The 20,810-nt window shown below is 41.5% G+C and overlaps 1 protein-coding gene across 8 annotated transcripts; it reads left to right on the plus strand.

The window, feature by feature from the left end:
• Positions 1-130: 130 nt before the first annotated feature.
• BRD8 (bromodomain containing 8) lies at positions 131-19,629 on the plus strand. Of its 8 annotated transcripts, none has more exons than XM_016203761.2 (22): positions 133-214; positions 1,296-1,392; positions 3,810-3,879; positions 4,834-4,883; positions 5,082-5,204; positions 5,328-5,408; positions 6,102-6,166; positions 7,272-7,408; positions 7,948-8,166; positions 8,556-8,700; positions 9,952-10,161; positions 10,576-10,856; positions 11,195-11,647; positions 12,176-12,269; positions 12,471-12,517; positions 13,267-13,481; positions 13,854-13,946; positions 14,142-14,210; positions 14,842-15,019; positions 17,005-17,109; positions 17,587-17,631; positions 19,253-19,629. In XM_016203761.2, the coding sequence occupies exons 1-22, from the start codon at positions 196-198 to the stop codon at positions 19,310-19,312; spliced, it is 2,856 nt and encodes a 951-aa protein (XP_016059247.1). In that variant the 5' UTR covers positions 133-195; the 3' UTR covers positions 19,313-19,629. The 8 variants fall into 8 exon arrangements, 7 of the variants coding, with proteins under 7 accessions (XP_087672477.1, XP_016059246.1, XP_087672478.1 ...); XR_015714389.1 differs by having other exon boundaries at positions 134-214; positions 17,005-17,183; positions 19,253-19,296; XM_016203760.2 differs by lacking the exon at positions 19,253-19,629 and having other exon boundaries at positions 132-214; positions 17,587-17,962.
• The last annotated feature ends 1,181 nt before the right edge of the window (positions 19,630-20,810 follow it).

Below are 20,810 nucleotides of genomic sequence, written 5' to 3' on the forward strand. Positions count from 1 at the left end.
AAATCCTAAGGTTTCAGCCGCCATCCTTTGTCCTTCTGCTCCTTTCTTCTCAGGAGCCCAACTGGAGTAGGACGCTTGGTCGTCTTCGGGTGGGAGACTACACTTCCCAGGAGAAACCGCGAACTATTTCCCAGAGTTCCCGGGATTCGGCCCTACTAGGCGGTCTTCGCGCGAGGGTAGAAGACGGGGGCCAAGATGGCGACAGGGACAGGCAGTAAGTATCTCCGCTGCTTTTGCGTGGAAATCTTTTGTAGGGCCGAGACCAGGCACTTAGGGAGTAGGAGCAATGATTTTCCTGAGAGCCCAGGGTCTTCAGAGACTTTGTGGCTCGGCGTCGTCGTTGAAGGCCAGTGTTTGGGGGTCGAGAAGTGTAGGGCCTTGTGTCTTAAGGAGGCTGCGGAGATTTGAGAGAAGCAGCTCGGCGAATCCGTGTGTATTTGGGAGCTGTGTGGGGTGAGCGATAAAGGGGCTCTAGAGACTCGGGACGAGTTGTGAGCCATATCGAGTGGCCCGCATCTCAGAGCCAGTCACACTCTAACGTTTGTGGGCCCGTACAGAGAAATGGGATATTTTAACCGGGAGCGTTTTCTGCCACTGGGGAAATTGCGTTTCTTGCACCTCAGCCATTTCCCTCCGTTTCGTGGACTGAAAAGGTCTTTTAGGTCCGGCAACTCAAGGGGGGTGAGGGTTACTGAACTCAGTAAACAAGTTTATGCTAAGAAGGAGGCGGGGCTTGGGGGGAGGCTGGCTGCTCGGAATCCTGGGAAATAAGCCGTGGAGTTCATACTGGGATAAAGTGTGTATTCTTAAAACGGTTTTTCGGGAGAACTGCTTTATCCTAATCTGACACAATCTTTTTTATTTTTATAAAGAGTAGTCATGAAGAAATGCAGTATTTTGCCAACTACTGAGTGTATTTGGCATGCAGTGAATAGGTACCACCCACCCAGTGGCGATATTTTTACTAGCGAGGTGGGGGAAAAAAAAAAAAATCAAGATTTGGTGATCGTCGCTCACTTTGTCCTTATGAGTTGGTATGTGTGTTTTTTTCATCCCCGCTGGGGGATATTTTTCCCATTTAGGGAGAGAGAAACATCTATTGGAGGCAGGGCAGTCGCCTCAGCGCCTGCAACCGAGATATGTGCCCTTGGCCAGAATCGAATCTGAGACCCTGTAGTCCCGGGCCAAAGCTCTAACCACTGACCCAAATGGGGATGTTTTGTGTTAGCTTCTAGACCTCCTCTTGGGGCATAGACCGAGTATCTAAGTGGTTGCTCCTAAACCTCTCCTTTCAGAACACAAGCTGTTGAGTAGTGGCCCCACAGAACCATGGTCCATTCGAGAGAAGCTGTGCTTAGCGTCTTCCGTCATGAGGAGTGGAGATCAAAATTGGTAAGGTATCTAGAATGTCTGGTTTCTTGGGTCTTTGAAATTGTTGGATTTTTAAAATTTTTTTTTACATTAGTGGATTACTGTAGTTAGTCATACTGAACTGTAGGCAGTATTTCTCTTTTAACAGCTTTATTGAGATGTAATTTACATACCATAAAATTAACCCAGTGTGTTCACAGAATTTAGTATATTCACAAAGTTGTGCAACTGTCAGCGACTCTACAATCTTTCCACCTCATCCAATCTGTCATTTACTTTCTGTTTCAATAGATTGCCTATTCTGGACATTTCATATAAGTGAAATAATAATTTGTGGTCTTCTGTGACTGGATTTTTTTTGGTTAGCATAATACTTTCAAGATTCATACTGTATCAAGTGTCAGTACTTTTCTATTATTATTATTATTTTTATTTAATCCTCACCAGAGGTTATTTTTTCCATTACTTTTCAGAGAGAATGGAAGGGGAAGAGAGAGAGAAATACCAATGTGAGAGAGATACACATCCATTGGTTGCCTCCTACACTTACCCTGACCAGGGCTGGGGATCGAGCGTGCAACTGAGTGCCCTTGGCTGGACTCAAATCTGGGACCGTTCAGTCCAAAGGCTGATGCTCTAGCCACTGAGCGAACCCAGCTAGGGCTATTAGTAATTTTCCTTTATAGCTTCTGGATTTTGTGTCATAATGGAAAGTTTTTCCCTAGTTTGAGATATAAAATAATTCTCCTATGACTTCTAGTACTTTTATGGTTAAACTTTTTAAACATTTAAATATTTGGTCTTAGGACTTTTCTTAGTATAAGTTGTAAATTATGGATCAAACTTTGTTTTTGGTTATAGCTATCCATACAACAATGTTAAACTTTTTCTTTAAAAGAGTTCTGTGATACTATTATCCCAAAACAAAATTTAAAACCTTTTTAAATTTATGAAATATTTCTACTTCATAGAGAAGTGTGGAGAATAATAAATATAAATTGCCTGTGTACTCAGTACCTGGACATAACAAATCTTAATATATTTTTTAAAATATTTTTTTTGTTGATATTTAGAGAGAGAGAAAGGGGTAGAGAATGAGAGAAACACTGATTGGTTGCCCTCCGTATGCGTCCTGACCTGGGACTGAACCCGCAACCCAAGCTGGGAATCGAACCAGAAACTTTTCAGTGCGCAGGACAATGCTCAACCAACTGAGTCACTCTGGTTGGGCCAAATCTTAATATTTTGTCATGTTTTCGTTCTTAAAATATTTTTATTGATTTCAGAGAGAGGAAGGGGGAGAGAGAAACATCGATTGGTTGTCTCCTGTATGCCCCCTACTGGGGTCCAAGGCCAAAACCTGGGCATTTGCCCTAACCAGGAATTGAACAGTCTGGTTCGTGGGTTGACACTCAGCCGCCGAGCCATACCAGCCAGGCTTGTCATGTTCTCGAAAAGAAATAAACAGACATAGTTGAAGCTCCTTTATACTTTCTTTTGATCCCATTCCAGTCCAACTGTTTTCATTTTGCCTGTTTCTTTGTCTTTATACCTACAACTTTTTAAAAGGTTGTGTAATTGCATCATGGCAGAAAATTGTGTCATCTTTTTTAGTTAATATTATTGTTATGAGTATATTCCATATCACCACATATATTTCATAGTTATTTTTATGGACTGTTTAATATTTTATAGAGTTGAAGTGCCATAAGTTAAATATCCTCTTGCAGGCATTTAGGAAAAATCTTAACTGTTCACCAGTCTAATCAAATCTACATGGTACTTTCTTCTTGGTGCTTATTTCTTTTGTTAAATTATTTTCTTTTTTAAAAAAATATGTTTTTATTGATTTTTTAGAGAAAGGGAGAGGGATAGAGAGGTAGAAACATCGATGAGAGAGAAACATCTATTGGCTGCCTCCTGCATGTCCCCTACTGGGGATCAAGCCCGCAACCCAGGCATGTGCCTTGACCCAGAATTGAACCTATGAACTCTTGGTTCATGGGCCAACACCCAACCATTGAGCCATATTGGCCAGGCAAATTATCATGTTACATTTTTAGGAGCTATATTTATATTAGTGGGTCAAAAGAACATTTGGGGACCTGTAATATATTACAGGTTGCTTTTCAAAAGGCAAATCTTTCTGAAGAAACCAAATTCAACATAAAAATATTTCCCCAAATGAACCGTAATGATACTTTATTAGGTTCTAATACCTTCACTTCACCCAAGAAATATATCACCTAGGAAGACTCCTTTTAAATGACTTTCAAGCCATGTCATTTTCTATAGTCATATATTATACTTTCCAGTGGCAGTTTTTTATTCCAAGGTTTGTACTCCAAACATTCAACTCTCAGCATACTTTTCCTCTTTTTTTTTTCTCTTTCTTTTTCTTTTATTTGGTGTGTAATAAGACTTTTCTCATTTTGTAGGGTATCAGTTAGTAGAGCAATCAAGCCATTTGCAGAACCCGGCCGTCCTCCAGACTGGTTCTCTCAAAAAGTAAGTTCCCAAGCAAGTGCTATTTTATTTTATTTTATTTTATTTATTTTATTTTATATTTTATTTTATTTTATTTATTTATTTAATTATTTTATTAATTTTATTATTTTATTTATTTTATTTTGTTTTTTATTTTAATTTTTTTAAATGTATCTTTATTGATTTAAGAGAGAGGAAGGGAGAGGGAGAGAGAGAGGTAGAAATATCAATGATGAGAGAGAGTCATTGATCGGTTGCCTCCTGCATGTCCCCCACTGGGGATAGAGCCCGCAACCCAGGCATTGAACCATGATCTCCTGGATCCTAGGTTGATGCTCAACTGCTGAGCCATGCCTGGCGGGGCCAAGTGCTATTTTAGAGCAGTCTTTGAGATGTGAAGTGGGTTCCGTGCCTTTTAATCACACGGCTTTCATACCATGAGGGGAGAGAGTAGTTGAGAATACCTTTTCTTTATCTGCTGTTTGCTAATCCATCCATGTATGTTCATTTTACAAACTTTTATTGTCAGCGTGGTATAACAGTTAAGAGCCCAAGCTTGGGAATTAAATAGATCTGGGTTTAATATGACTCCACTTAAAAACTTTGTACAATGATCCTTAGTTTTCTCATTTGTAAGATAGACATAAAAGTTGCTTCAGAATTGTTTTGAAGATTCAGTTGAGGTAATACTATAAAGCATTTAGCAGAGTGCCTTGCATATGGTAACTATTCAGTAGATATTAGCTATAAATATTGCCTTTTAGGTTGTCTTTTTCAAATACTCAAACTTCAGGCCAGAAGACTTCCATTTCAGTGTTTTAGTATTGATTATCTTGAACTGATTTCATGCTAAATAATTTGCTTTCATAGAAACACTCATGTCTCCCCTCTCTAAACCTTAGTTTAATATGTTGAAACTTTGAAAGGTCATTCCTTTACCAGCTTGTTTATCATATTTTCACTTTTTTCCCATAGCACTGTGCTTCTCAGTACTCCGAGCTTCTAGAAACCACTGAGACCCCAAAGTGAGTATAAAGCCAGGCATTCAAGCTAAATCTCTTGAATGGAGAGTGTTTACTGAGGAAGCCTGGTATATATCTATTTATATAACTGGGTGATAAAAGTATAGGAAAAGTTTTCTGTGGTTAGGCTCAAAAAAAGCAAGTGGGAGTGGGAACAAATGTTCTCTTATTCAAATGTATTCGTGTTTTAATTTTCCACAGACGGAAACGAGGTGAAAAGGGAGAAGTGGTAGAAACTGTTGAAGATGTCATTGTTCGGAAACTGACCGCTGAACGAGTTGAAGAACTAAAGAAAGTGATAAAGGAAACCCAGGAAAAATATAGGTACTTACCAGAGAGATGCCAAATGGTTGGAGACACAAAAGGGGCTAACTTCTAGTGCTGGTCAGAATATTTTAAGTAGCAGATGAAAAAGCCCAGTCTACTTACCTCTCTTTCTTCCTACAGACGACTGAAAAGAGATGCAGAACTAATTCAAGCTGGGCACATGGACAGCAGGCTGGATGAACTTTGCAATGACATTGCAATGTGGGTTATATTATTATTCTGTCTATACTCCTTTATCTCTTTTTACCCTCTTTTCTCCTCAAGTAATCTGGCTTATTTCCTCTATCTGTCATTCCTTTAGACTTGAGAGATTTTGGAAGGGGAAAGCTACAGAGTGGCCTGGTACTGGAGGGCGGAGGGTTGAGGGGGTGGGTCCTAGAAGGTAATGAGATAGACATTTCAACATGAGAAAATAACTTAGTTTTTTGTGTTTTTTTTTATCCTCACCCAAGGATATTTGGATATTTTTTCCATTGCTTTTCAGAGAGAGTGGAAGGGAGGGAGGGAGAGAGAGAACACTAGTATGGGAGAGACACATCAGTTGGTTACCTTCCCCACACTACCTGACCGGGGCAGGGGGTTGAGCCTGCAACCAAGGTACGTGCCCTTGGCTAGAATCGAACCTGGTACCCTTCAGTCCGAGGGCCGATGCTCTAACCACTGAGCCAAACCGACTAGGGCCATAACTTAGTTTTAACTTAAAAGTGGCTTTAGTTTGTGTGGGTGAAGAACTAGTAGGCAGTACACTCAAATTTCGCTGTTTTGCTGATTAAGGGTTCCTTTTTAGGGCCTTACTCCAGAAACTACTAGCCTGGCAAAAATTTCCTTGTGAGGCATTTTGAACTGTGGAGGAGCTGGAGCTGGCTAGGATCTAACCTTTCATTTACTCTTTAGGAAAAAGAAATTGGAGGAAGAGGAGGCTGAAGTAAAGAGGAAGGCTACAGATGCTGCATATCAAGGTAAGCTGAGCCTAATCAGTATTTAGCAATTGATTATACAGTATTGCATGTTAATGGCAGCTGATAACTATTTTGTAATGTAGAATCCACTGATTCTGATTTACTTGCACACTTTCCTTTGTCATCTTTTCTTTTACCAAAATAAAAACATTCCTTTGTTTCCAGAGAGGAACTCTTAGAAAATTAGCTCTGCTCAGATCTCACTAGATCTTATGTCCTTTTAGGATACAAAGGCTTGATAATAAAGACATTGAACATAATTAAGGTTTTAGAAGTCAAAGGCCTATAAAAAGATTGAGAATAACCAATCCAGTCACTGGATAAGGAGAGGAACTTAAGCATTTGCAACTCTAAGAATACATGCTCTGAGCCAATGAGGTCTTTTCCTCTTGTTAAAAGTAGAACCTTAACAAGCTTTTGAGGAGGATATTGAGGGATATTTAAACCACTTTCCTACTCCAAGGATCTTTGGGGTAATTGAATAGTTTAAATGTTAGCTTAATGTGTCTGGCCAGTGTGTTTCAGTGGTTGAGCATCCACCCATGCACCAAGAGGGTTGCTAGTTTGATTCCTAGTCAGGGCAAATGCCCAGGTTGTGGGCTCAATCCCTGGTGGGGGGCATGGAAGAGGCAGCTTATTGATGTTTCTATCTCTCCCTTTCCCTTCCTCTCTAAAATCAATAAAAACATTAAAAAAATTTTTTGTTGTTAATTTTTATTTTGTTTAAAGTATTACAGATGTCCCTTTTTCTCCTCAATGACCCGTTCCACCCCGCCCCACCCCCTTCCCCAGTCCCTCTCCCCACCATTGTCCGTGTCCTTGGGTTGTGCATATATGCATGTAAATTCTTTGATTATTCTCTCCCCCTCCACCCACCCCCAAAAAAGTTTTTTTAATTAAGAAAAAAATGTTTGCTTAATGTAAGGATTTCTCTTAGGTAAGCTTTCTTATTTCCCAGAAGTGTTAAAGAAAGCTTTCTAATCCAAACTCATAATGCTGTTTTAGTAATGCAATATCCCTATTAGTCCTTTATAATGGCCAAGTAGTGTCTAGATTCATTTACTTAATCTTGAAGACTTAGAAATTGTTCTCTTATATGTTCTAGCTCGTCAAGCAGTAAAAACACCCCCTCGGAGGTTGCCTACTGTGATGGTTCGATCTCCTATAGATTCTGCCTCCCCTGGAAGCGATTATCCACTTGGGGACTTGACTGCAACCACTATGGAAGAGGCCACCTCTGGGGTGAGTATATTTCTATTTGCAGGAATGAATCAGGAAAGGGGCAATAAGCCAGCAGAGAGCTGAGTGATGAGGAAACCACTTTTGGCCTGGAGGCAACTTCCTCTCTTGGTCTGAATACTGAAGACTTAGTTTACCTTGTTCTGTGCTCTAAGATAAGGATGGACCTAAAAATGGAGGCTTTTGACCTTTTGAGAGATAGGTAAAAGACTATGTCAAGGAATTGTTTGTAAGTGTATTAGTCCTATGAAATTCCGCTGAAATAAGAGACAATTATTTTGTAAATATAATATTGGTAGTGGGTAAGGAGTTTGTAAAAGGTAGGTTGGGTGGAATGGGGTTGGGTCATTGTGGGTTTGAGTAGATGTAAGAGAAAAATTTGTTGGGAAGAAAGTTGTGGCTGAGAGCAGGAAGGTGGAGGGTTTCTGGGCAGTTCCACTCAGGACTAATAAAGTAATAGTTAGACACACTAACCCACCCAGATTAATAGGGAACCTTTCAGAGTTTGAGAAGTCAGATAAAGGTTCTCTGTTGTCTCTTAGGTAACCCCTGGGACTTTGCCGAGTACCCCAGTCACCTCGTTTCCTGGGATTCCTGACACCCTTCCTCCAGGCTCTGCACCCTTAGAAGCCCCCATGACCCCAGTAACAGATGATTCACCCCAGAAAAAGATGCTTGGACAGAAAGCAACTCCACCCCCCTCCCCTCTGCTGTCAGAGCTCTTGAAGAAGGGCAGCCTCCTGCCTACTAGCCCCAGACTGGTATGGAGACTTCTGTGGGTGTTTGAGAGCTGTGGTGATTTAGTACTTTGGAAGGGAGTGCCTGGGACCTAAAATACGGAAAAAAAAGGTTCAAAAGAGGAAGAGATTTCCTAGTTAAATGTTAATTAAGAAAAAAAAATACCCAACACAGTAAGTTGATAGTTTTCTTGGGTCCTGAGGTATTTGAAACCATAATTATTTTGGTTCTCTTCTCCAGAGAACTCTTGTTAAATAAGTTTTGAAAATTACAGAGTTTCCCTTGGGTCTGAAATTCTCTTTGGATGTTAACTTTTAGTTTTGTAAAGTTTGGTCAACTGCTGGAGTTTTTTTGGGAAGTGGTAATAAAGGTAAGCTTGAGTGTAGCCTTCACCTTTATTCTTCCCTGGTAGGTCAATGAGAGTGAAATGGCTGTGGCTTCTGGCCACCTGAACAGTACAGGTGTCCTCCTGGAGGTAGGCGGGGTCCTTCCCATGATACATGGTGGGGAGATGCAGCAAACACCCAACACTGTTGCAGCCTCCCCTGCTGCCTCAGGTAAGTCACCACTTTTCCATTATCTACTTTGCTTTAGAGATGTTGAACTTGTCATTGATGGTCCTTGATTTCCAGCCTTTGTTACTAAGCAATTGTTAACCCTAGATTTAAAGCTCAGCCTTAGAGCTATTTACCTATTAAACCCTGTAGTGCCCCAGACTTTAAATCTATTTCATCTTCAAAATATTGGTTACCCTGGTGACCACAGCATAGATATTAATGAGAGGAATAGAGAAGTTGATAGTGAAGATGTTTCTCTGGAGCTTGCAAATCGGATACCTGAGTTTATAGAATAGGGGGTTGAGATTTACATCCAGGGAACTGGACTTGAGTTTCAGGCCTACCACACCTCCTTTGGTTTTGTGTTTTGTGACCTTGGTAGGTAACTTCTTTTTTTGGTCTGTTGATTTCAGAGAGGGGAGGGGAGAGAGAGAGAGAGAGAAACGTCAGTGATGAGTCATTGATTGGCTACCTCCTGCACACCCCCTACTGAGGATCAAGCCTGCAACCCAGGCATGTGCCTTGACCAGGAATCTAACCTTGATCTCCTGGATTATAGGTCAATGCTCAACCACTGAGCCATGCTGGCTGAGCGCAGCCACATTTTTTAATTAAAATTTTTAGGTTGGAAAACTTTCACTGAAATAAAATTCATGCAACATAAAATTAACCACCTTAAAGGGTACAATTAAGTGGCATTTAGTACATTTAAGATTGTTGTAAACCATCACCTCCATCTAGTGCTCAACCACTGAGCCATGCTGTCTGGGCGGTAACTTAACTCTCGAGCCTCAGTTTCCTCTTTTATTAATTGCAATGTATATATAAAAATGTAGTGAGAATTTAATGAAGTAGAAAATGTAAGGGAGAAAAAAGCCCTTTACAAAGTATCAAACAGACATTAGATACAGGCATTTGGTGTTGAATTTTGGTGGTTTATTCCACACTTAAGTTCAGCAAAAGTGACATTTATTCGTACTGGTTGTTTATTGTTACGTTTAATTTTTTTCTGAGGAAAAATTACCACCCATTTTCATATATGTTGTGTGTTCTAGTGCTTTGGGTCATTCTTAACTTGGCAGAAGATCTTAAGTTTGGAGAAAGTAAGGGTATAAGTGATGAGCTTATTCAGCTGGAGTTGCTTTCATCCTTTGAGACTAAAAGTTTTCTTGGTTGCGTCTTAAAGTGGCTATTGCTCCCTGTTCACATGCTTCCTTCTTACCTCATTTTGTATACCTCTTTGTCTGTTAGGTGCTCCCACTCTTTCCCGGCTTTTAGAAGCTGGTCCTACACAGTTCACCACACCTCTTGCTTCCTTCACTACTGTTGCCAGTGAGCCTCCAGTTAAACTTGTGCCACCCCCTGTAGAGTCTGTGTCCCAGGCTACCATTGTCATGATGCCTGCGCTACCAGCACCATCCTCTGCTCCGGCTGTCTCCACTCCTGAGAGTGTAGCTCCAGGTGCGTCCCTGACCCACGCCCTGAGCAGCCGCTAGATAAAAAATTTCATCTTGAGCTTCAGTTAGAGAAAGGTTATCAGGAACATCAGCTCCAATTCAGATGCTTTTGTTCTGTTCTCCATGGACATTTGCCATCTTTATCCTTAGAAAAACAAGAATGTGAGAAGAGGTGGGTGGGCATTTATCTGTTGGGGGGAAAGGCCAAGTGTACGCATAGGAGCGGGCTTGAGAATATGTTCTCACCTTACTTTCTAGATAAAACTGGGGAGAAGAAAACATAGGCAGATATAAGATAACTTTTTCTGAGCTTTAGTGTATGGGTTCTTGACCTCTGTCTACATCCTTGGTGTGATCTCCAGGTGGTCACTTGGTTCTAAACAAGTTTCTGAGATGCTTTTCTCTTCCTGTTATTCAGTGAGTCAGCCTGACACCTGTGTTCCCATGGAGGCTGTGGGGGATCCACATACTGTGACTGTTTCCATGGATAGCAGTGAAATCTCCATGATCATCAATTCTATCAAAGAAGAGTGTTTCCGATCAGGGGTAGCAGAGGCTTCTGGAGGTTCAAAGGCTCCCAGCATAGATGGGAAAGAAGATTTAGATCTGGCTGAGAAGATGGATATTGCTGTGTCTTACACAGGTGAAGAGCTGGACTTTGAGACTGTTGGAGACATCATTGCCATCATTGAGGACAAGGTAGCTATTTAGCAAATCCCAAAAGAATCTCTCATGGGTCTTACATGCTTTTTCTCCTCAGCCTCTCCTTGCTTCTTGTAACAATTACATAAACAGCTTTCCTGCTTCTACCCACCTCTGTAGTCCCAGAGCCCTTTGGTGCTGACGTACTGGTCATCTCCCCAGCCATCCCGATGTTACTGGTTTGCACAGGACAGGTGCCTGTCCATTGGTAGCTTCTACTATGTGGAGAAGATGGAGAGAGAAGCTGCAGATTTATGCCATCTCATTTGGTGCTAAGAAATTGAGGTAATTAGGCTTCTTTCTGCAACCTCAACAGTTTATGTTTTGTGGGACAGGTAGATGATCATCCTGAAGTGCTGGATGTGGCAGCAGTGGAAGCAGCATTGTCGTTCTGTGAAGAGAATGATGATCCTCAGTCTCTGCCTGGCCCATGGGAGCACCCTATGCAGCAGGAACGGGACAAGCCAGTACCTCTCTCTGCACCAGAGTTGACAGTCAAGCAAGAGAGGTTGGACTTTGAGGAATCCGAAAACAAAGGAATCCATGAACTGGTAGACATCAGGGAATCCAGTGTTGAGATCAAAATGGAACCTGCAGAACCAGAACAAGGCATTTCAGGGGCTGAAATAGTCACTGGAGTTGTTCCACCCACATGTATGGAGCCACCAGAACTCAGGAGTCAGGACTTAGATGAGGAACCCAGAAGTACTGCAACTGGAGAGATTGCTGAAGTAGATGTTGCCATTGGGAAAGGCGATGAGACATCACTTACAACTGTAAAGGCAGAGGTATTTAAGATAAGGGCCTGGGAGAATGGAGGGTTATACCTTAGGTAAGAAGTGAAAGTTTAGGCCCTGGCTCAGTGTTGGCCCATGGACTGAAGGGTCACAGGTTCGATTCCTGGTCCAGGGCACATACCTGGGTTGCAGGTTTAGGCACGTGCAGGAGGCAGCCAATCATTGTGTCTCTCTCACATCGCTGTTTCTCTCTTTCTCTCCCCCTCCCTTCCTCCCTTCCTCTCTGAATATCAATGGAAAAAATATCCTTGGGTAAGGATTAACAAAACAAGTGAAAGTTTAGGCCTCTGGTTTTTTACATTCCTGAGTTCTAACATGTTTGATGTGTCTAAAGCATAAAGGTGTGATCAGTTCTATACATATATATTTATTCTATTTTTGTTAAAGTATATATCAGAATCAAATTACATGGATAGGCCTTAGAATTGCTTCTATAACCTCATTATCATTGAAGAATAAAATTGTGTAGGCAGTAGTGATTTACCAATACTTAGGGTGTTTGTTCTTTTTGGTCTTCAGGCATCCCCCGAAAGCATGCTATCTCCATCACATGGCTCAAATCCCATTGAAGATTCTTTAGAGGCAGAGACTCAGCACAAATTTGAAATGTCAGGTAAATAATTTGGCCAGGAAATATGTATTCTGTAACTAACTTGAAATCATTTTCTTTGGCTTCTGAGGGATTGTGGGTTGTGGGCAAGTAGAAGAGGTAGAATAGGTCAGCATGGAAAGGAGAGCTGCAGGGAATTATTGTCCATAAGAAGGGGAAGGCTAAGGCGGAAAAATCTTCAGGTAGTCTTTCTCTCCTCTGCAGACTCATTGAAAGAAGAATCAGGGACTATTTTTGGAAGCCAGATAAAGGTATTTCAGACTTTTCTTTATTCCTCTTGGTGTGTGACTAGATTTCCCTATAGCACTACCTTTTTAATGAATTTCAGTAAACTTGTATTTTTATTCTCTGAGATGAGACTGATTAAGGAGTTGCATGGGGAAAAGCTTCAGTGGACAGTTAGGTATATGGGAGTACTATGGCAACATGTGCATCCCATCTGAAAGTTAGTGAACATCACACAGACCTTTCTTTGCATATGATGCACAAAGAAGCTTTTGATATGTCCAAGGTGATTTTAAATGAGGGGATACTAGAGCCAGGGAGAACATAGAACATATATTAAATTACACTACCTAGAGAAAATTAACCAGAGTTTTCTTTTTAGAATTACTAAAGTAGTAGTAACAAACAGACTTAAAACGATGTGAGCTTGCTCCATCAGATGAGACACAAAATAAAAACTATTTTTGATAACTTTGTACCCAGGGTCAGAGTTCCTCTCAAGAGCAAGGGGAAAGAAGGAACGCCTCTTAGCTTAGTCTTAAGTAAGTAGCTTTTTTTTTCTTCCTTTTAAAAAGATCCTGGCTTTGCCCAGGTTCTAAATTACTTGATCAGTCAGTGTCTGTAGGTAGATGGTAGTCTAAGTGTTAGAGGGCTTAGTCAGGAAGCAGTGTGAGGTCATTTTCTAGAATTGATCTAACCCAAAGGCAGATCATGTTTAATGATGCTTTGCATGATAATTTTGCTTGCATTTGCTAATGAGCACACTGTGTCTAAGGATGCCCCAGGTGAGGATGAGGAGGAAGATGGAGTCAGTGAAGCAGCCAGCCTTGAGGAGCCTAAGGAAGAAGATCAAGGAGAAGGCTATTTGTCAGAAATGGATAATGAACCCCCTGTGAGCGAGAGTGATGATGGCTTTAGTATACACAATGCTACGCTGCAGTCGCACACACTGGCAGACTCCATTCCCAGCAGTCCTGCTTCTTCACAGTTGTGAGTATCTAAGATTCTTCCTTTGAGGTCAAGGCAGTGAAGGTGAGAAGTAGGAGAGGATCTTTTCTTTAATCTTACTTTTTCATCTTCCCTTTCTTGGCCTGGAACAAATACAGGCATACCTCGGAGATACTGCGGTTTTGGTTCCAGACCACCACAATAAACTGAGTATCGCAGTAAAGCGAGTCATAATCTTTTTGCTGGTGGAGGGTTTTGCCTTCAGTTTCTAAAAAATGTAACATCTGTGAAGCTCAGTAAAGCAAAGCGCAATAAAACAAGGTATGCCTGTAATTGACAAGAAGTAATTAGGACTTTTAAATTTTATTTTATTTTTTTATGCCTAGTGGAACTTCTGTGTTTCTTTTATTTTAGCTCTGTCTGTAGTGAGGATCAGGAAGCTATTCAGGCACAGAAAATCTGGAAGAAAGCCATCATGCTTGTATGGAGAGCTGCAGCTAATCATAGGTGAGTGGGGGCTTTACCAGTAGTAGGAACATTTTCTCCTGCTCCTCCTCATGGTTGGTGGCTAGAAAAAAAATTGAGTAGGCTTATTTGGGACTGGAGGCATTGGCTCTTAAACCTTCAGCCACTTAGATCAAGTTCTCTCACTCGTGCTTCCAGAGGGTAAACCAGTAATTGCACCTTATTCTCTTTGGACAGGTATGCCAATGTCTTTCTGCAGCCTGTTACAGATGACATAGCACCTGGCTACCACAGCATTGTGCAGAGGTAAGCCTTAATCCATTCGGCATGCCAACTTCCCTGCATTGCAAGTTGTCCATTCTTAGTGGATTTTTGCTTTAGACAGTAAGTTTAAAACAAATGTTTTTGATATGAGTAAAGGTGACCAACCGCTAAACTAATTACTTAAGCAGCTGGATCACCAATGATAGTCTAAAAGAATTAAACCGTTTTATTACCTTTCTCAATGCTTATTATACAGACTGACTGGTTTTTGGGTTCAGTGCATATTTCAGGGTGAGGGGTTGGCATTTAGGTCCTGGAATCTGGGATTGAAGGGATGTGTGAGAAGATATATATGGTGGTAATAGCCCTGGCTAATTTGGCTCGGTGGTTGGAGTGTCAGCCTGCAGACTGAAGGGCCAAGGGCATGTACCTTGGTTGCAGGCTCCTCCCCAGTCCTGGTCGGGGCGCATGCAGGAGGCAACCAACTGATGTGCCTCTCTCACATTGATGTTCCTCCCTCCCTCTCCCCTCCTCCACTTTCTGAAAAGCAATGGAAAAAATATCCTTGGGTGAGGGCGTGTGTGTGTATGTAGTGGTAATACATTCAGGGCTCCATTTGAGTCCTTTTCTCTCTGCTGCCGTTCACCCCCGTTTGTTTTGTCTTGTTTTTTAGGCCAATGGATTTGTCAACTATTAAGAAAAACATTGAAAATGGACTGATCCGCAGCACAGCTGAATTTCAGCGTGACATTATGTTGATGTTCCAGAATGCTGTAATGTATAATAGCTCGGATCATGATGTCTATCACATGGCAGTAGAGATGCAGCGAGATGTCCTGGAGCAGATCCAGGTACTTTGAGGACCCTCAGTGTTTTATCAAGGATGAAATGAAAATACTCAAGGGAATGATTCACATTGAAGTCAGGAAGGGGTGCTGTTTTTTTACTTGGGAGAGCTATCAGGGACACAGGAACATAAAATTTTATTCTTGCCCTGGCTAGTGTTGCTCAGTGGTTAGAGCACCATTCGTGCACCAAAGGGTCTCGGGTTTGATTCCCAGTCAAGGGCACGTTACCTGGGTTGCAGGTTCAATTCCTGGCCCTTGGGGGTGAGTTCAGGAGGCAGCCAATCCATGTGTCTCTCTCACATTGATGTTTCTCTCTCTTTCTCTCCCCCTTGCTCCCTTCCTTCCACTCTGAAAATCAATGGAAAAAATACCCTCGGGTGAGAATTAACAAAAAAAATTTTTTTTATTCTTGCTGGATTCATGTTATTTTTTTCATGTTGGTTTGGTAAACGAAGTGTGAGAGAATAGTGGGAGGGAGGGAGAGAGAGAGAAACATCAATGGTGAGAGACACATCAATTGGTTGCTTCCCGAGTGCATGTCTCAACCTGGGCGGGGGATTATGCCTGCGACCCAGGTACGTGCTCTTGGTCAGAATTGAACCCAGGATCCTTCAGTCCTTGGGCCGACTCTCTAACCAATGAGCAAACCGTCTAGGGCTTTCCTGAAGTTTTTAAATAAAATTCTTATAAAATGATGAGTGTATAGTTTTGATTATGTTAGGGGTGTGTGTGTGTGTGTGTGTGTGTGTGTGTATATATATATATACATATATATATATAGTAGACAATTCAACAAATAGCTCTTTCTCCCTTTTTCATTACAGATAATCTATTTCTAACCTATAATTGCATTAGCTTTAAGGGATGTGGTCTCTCTCTGCAGAGTCTGCCAAATTACTTAAATTGCTTGATGATCTTTGGTTCATCTAGTTTTGTTCTCTTTCTCGGAGTATAGAGATTTTGAACCTTTGTTATAGCAAAAAAATTAGAGCCATTTGACATTTTCAGATTCTTGAGAATGCACAACAAAAATTGAAACTGAGTGTTCTAGCCCAGCTGGCGTGACTCAGTGGTTGAGCATCAACCTACGATCCGGGAGACCGTGGTTTGATTCCCAGTCAGGGCACATGCCTGGGTTTCGGGCTTGATCCCCAGTAGGGGGCATGCAGGAGGCAGCCAGTCAATGACTCTCTCTCATCATTGATGTTTCTTTTTTTCTCTCTCTCTCTCTCTCTCTCTCTCCCCCCACTCCCTCTCTCCCTCTCTCCCTCTCTCCCTCTCTCCCCCTCCCTCCCTCCCCCCCACTCTAAAATCAATAAAGACATATTTTAAAAGGGTGTGCTAAACTTATAATCAGTCAAGTACAGTGGTACCTCAGGTTTTGAACGTCTCTGTTGACGAACATTTCAATTTATGAACGCCATAAACCCGGAAGTAAATGCTCTGGTTTTCAAACATGCCTTGGAAGTCGAACATGCCACACAGCTTCCACTGAGTGCAAGATCCTGAGGCCTAGCTGTCAGCTGTTGATCCTTCGACTTTTGAATGTTTGAGAACTCGAACAGTCTTCTGGAACGGATTACATTTGAAAACTGAGGTACCACTATATTTGAATGCTGATTGCAGAAGGGTATTATATGAAATTCTATTTACAAAGTCTAAGTGTCTTTATTTTTTTTTAATTTTTATTTTTCAATCCTCACCCGAGGATATTTTTTCCATTGCTTTTCAGAGAGCGTGGAAGGGGGAGAAAGAGAGAGACATTGATGTGAGAGACACATCGACTGGTTGCCTCCCGCACTCACCCCAGCTGGGGCTGGGATCGAGCCTGCAACCGAGGTATATGCCCTATGGCTGGAATCGAACCCAGGACCCTTCAGTCCACAGGCCGATGCTCTAACCACTGAGCAGCGGGTTAGGGCTAAGGTGTCTAATTCTTCCCTACTGGATCAGATCTCTGGGGCCAACTGTGTTTCTTCTCTCTACAGCAATTCCTGGCCACACAGTTGATTATGCAAACATCTGAGTCTGGGATCAGTGCTAAAAGTCTTCGAGGGAGAGATTCTACCCGCAAACAGGATGCCTCAGAGAAGGTGAGGAGACCACGAAAGAGCCTGTTTGCCATTGTTCCAGTGGTAGAAGTCTGAAGCATCCAAAGAATCTTCTGGTACTGCTTGGTATTGTTGGGCTTCTATATTCCAGTGGTATACATACAAATCTTAGATTGGTGGTTGGTGGCTCCCATCCAAACAGAAGAAACTTGCTGTGACTGGAAGGCCCAGTCACATGGGAGAAATTAAGAGCTGAATGAGCAAATTACTAATTTCTCTGGGAGAGGACTCGGTGCTCAGCAAGGTGGGGGAAATGACAGCTCGCAGCAATTGCAGACCATGAGTTCCTGTTCCAGAGGCATAATGGCCAGTTTGCTTTTGCATCTCTTTCTTCTTGTTCTTGAGTTTTTAAATTTTGTCTTTGTGTGTGTGGTGCTTATGTCTCTGTCCTGAGGTTTGGGGTGCTTATGGCTGAGAGTTTCTGTGGAACCTGATCAGTGTTTGTTTGTCCTCTAACAGGACAGTGTCCCCATGGGCTCTCCTGCCTTCCTTCTCTCTCTCTTTGTAAGTATTGAATGGCTGCAAGGGGTGGTGTTGCCACAAAGATTCTCTGCTCCCGCTGGGGGTGGGTGGCAGAGGGAAATCCAACATGCAGACTGTATCAATGTGTCAAACTTCTGTTTATTCAAGTCATTGAATAAGAAACTGTCTCTTTTTCTGCATTCCTGTCTTTCTGCATGTGTGTGTGTGTGGGCTGGGTAGGGACCTTTTTATGAGTTCACTGGTGTGAAATGAGGTATTGGTAAGGATCTAGGATGTACCCGCTCCTCATTTCTTGACTCCACCTTTTGCCAATTCTTTTCTTACAAACAAGATTATTCAGAGCAGCAGCTGCTGGCCGGCTTTTAAAAAGTGTTCCTCGTACTGGATACTCAGCACAGAGTTTTTATCTTTTCCCTTAATATGAAGTTGCAAGACTGATGCCTGATGCACAGACATTCAGTAAAATATAAGATATCTCAATAACTGACCACTGTAGACAGTAGTGGCTTGTGGAATTAGAGATACGCTTAGTAAAGCTAATCTAAAGACTTGTTCCTTCCTCCATGAATCAAACACCTTTGACTCTGTGTTATTCCTTTTGGGGCACTGAGACATGATGTAATGGAAAGGGCATCAGGGTAGATAGAAAAACAACATGATCTTAAATTGACTGGATTATTTCTTGGAGCCTTGTTTTCCTCATCTGACTGATGGAGCTAATATAATGAAGTACCTGTCCAGCCTACCTCACAGGGATGTTGTGAGGATATAAAATGAAATAATAGGTATGGGAAAAAAATTAAAGTGTTATACAAATGCAAGATGGTATTTCTATTTTTACTGTTGCCTCAAAGGCAACTTGTGTTCATGAGCTCTAAAAATTTTAAAGTTCTTGCATGTTAGAAATGTAAAAATGGCTTGGCCAAGCAAAAGTGTTCATTCATCTTGCCTACAGGCCTCAGCCTGTACCACAGACAGAACACTGTAATCTCCATTCTTTTTATTGGCCTGCAACAGTGACTCTGGATCCCCAAGCAATTGGCTGGCTGTTACAAGGCTGGTTAATAGGATCTTTTATCTATTGAAGACAGCAGTGTATTGCACAAGAGGAAGGATCTGGGCTGCAGGGAGAGAGCAGCAGATGGAAAGAAGCCTTCTGATTGTCCTGATCTCATGGAAAACAACTGTCAGGAGGTGCTAGGGAACTAGTGCCAGGGTCAGTCTGCAGGAAAGGCCTTTCTTATAGGGACCAACAAACAGCTGGACAGGTATGTTAGCCAAGAATCTCACTATCCACTGCCCTTTCTGACTCTCCCACCTTTCTTTTACTCTTCCTGTTCCTTTGCACATAATTCGGGGGCTGGGTGGGATGACAAAAAGTCATTTTGTGGGACCCCAGATGAACTCCAGCAACCTCTCTGGTCGGCAGGAGCAAGATACTCTGTACTGTATATTCTCTCACAAACTGCTACCAGTGATTTTTACCACACTCTATGGGAAGACATATATGCTTCTCATTTCCTGGATTTTTCTGCTGATTCCCCTCTCCCCCAAGAAACCAAACCCCCAGCATTCTTGTACTTTATCTTACCTTTTAACCATCTTCACTCATACTGCCTTTCTTTGTCTGCCTGTCATTTAGGATGGGGGCACCAGGGGGCGCCGCTGTGCCATTGAAGCGGATATGAAGATGAAAAAGTGAAGTCTCAAAGAACCCTCATTGAGCTGAACCTGAAAAAGAAGTAAACAAGATAGAGCTTGGGCTTGTGGGCCCAGTTCCAGAAGTGGGAGTTACAGAAGAGAAGGTGCCTGGGCCATGTGACATGAGCTGGGAAAATTTCTCAGAGAGTTGGAGTAGCACAATTGCCTGTTTTAGGGCAGAAATCATGGGCTTTGTTAATGTCCTGATGTGTAACTAGCAGATTGTAGCTAATTTGTACTGTCTTGTGAAGTGTACAGACTTTAAAAAAAAATCTGTGAAGTGTGTGTGTTCACAATAAACTCTGAAAGAAAACTCTAGTCTTTGGTGTGTTCTGTGTGCGTGTGTATGTGTGTGTATGAAACCTGTGATTTCTTCTGCATGATAACTTAGGTCATTTGTTAGAGAGGGAAGGTGGTCTTATGAAATGAATTATTCTACTACAGCTCAGAGAAAGTAAATAACCTGGGTTGAATTTATAATTAATGTTTTAAAGTGTTGCATTAAGGACTCATTCAGCTTTTTGAATGTTTGGAAAAACGGGTTTTAAGTTTTGTTCATGGCATCATCCTAAGATTAGAGCATGGATATAGGTAGTGCTGACCTTTATTTCATTCATTTGTACTTAAAACTATCTTTGCAGAAGGTATTTGTAGGATAGCGTATTACTGTTTCCTTATCTATTTCTACATGTAGGATTCTAAGTTTTTTAGAATTCATAACATTGATGTTTGAAGGCTAAACTGAGTTTAAAAGTTGTCAAATTTATCACCTGAGTTTATTCCAGCTTCTCTTACTAAATAAACATTAATGCATTGGAAAGCAGTTATGAGCCTTTTATTATAAAGAAATGGAGATTAATAGGGTATTGCTTAGTACTTTGAGTCTTGAAAAGTTGGGTTTAAGAAAGATAATTAGAAGTCAGATCTTTTTGGTTTAAATAAAACTAAAAGCTTGTTAGGATGTTAACAAAGTAAAAGAATACTTCTTTATGAGGTGATGGAAAGGTGTTTAATCAATCCAGGAAAATAACTGGCAGTATATCCCCGAAGCAATGCACGAGCATGCATGTAATATAAGCAATGAAGCTGTAAAAATCGGAAAAATGTGGACAAAGAAGTCAATTAAAGGGACCTAGATTTTGGGATGATGTTGAAGGTGGGGGCAATAAGGAGACATGTAATTAGAACAGGCATCATACTAAGGAATAATGAAGTACAGGTGCCAGGCCACGGGAACAAAATAGGGCTCAATTTATGGAGGACTTTGGCAGATTGAGAAATTTATATTGAAGGGATAGTTATAGTAAAGCCATGAACATTGTTGAGAGCAGACTGGATTAAGGACAGAAACTGAACAGGGGGCTATAGCATTTACTGAGGAGCAAAGGATGGGCATTGAGAAATATTGTGGAAGAAAATTGGGAAGTAGACATGCTTACCAAATACAGGAGAGGAGTTAAAACAGGGTCAAGAAAACAAGTGTTCATGGGGATGATGAA

The sequence above is a fragment of the Miniopterus natalensis genome, chromosome 4, assembly GCF_054644295.1.
Source record: "Miniopterus natalensis isolate mMinNat1 chromosome 4, mMinNat1.hap1, whole genome shotgun sequence".
Lineage (NCBI taxonomy): Eukaryota > Metazoa > Chordata > Mammalia > Chiroptera > Miniopteridae > Miniopterus > Miniopterus natalensis.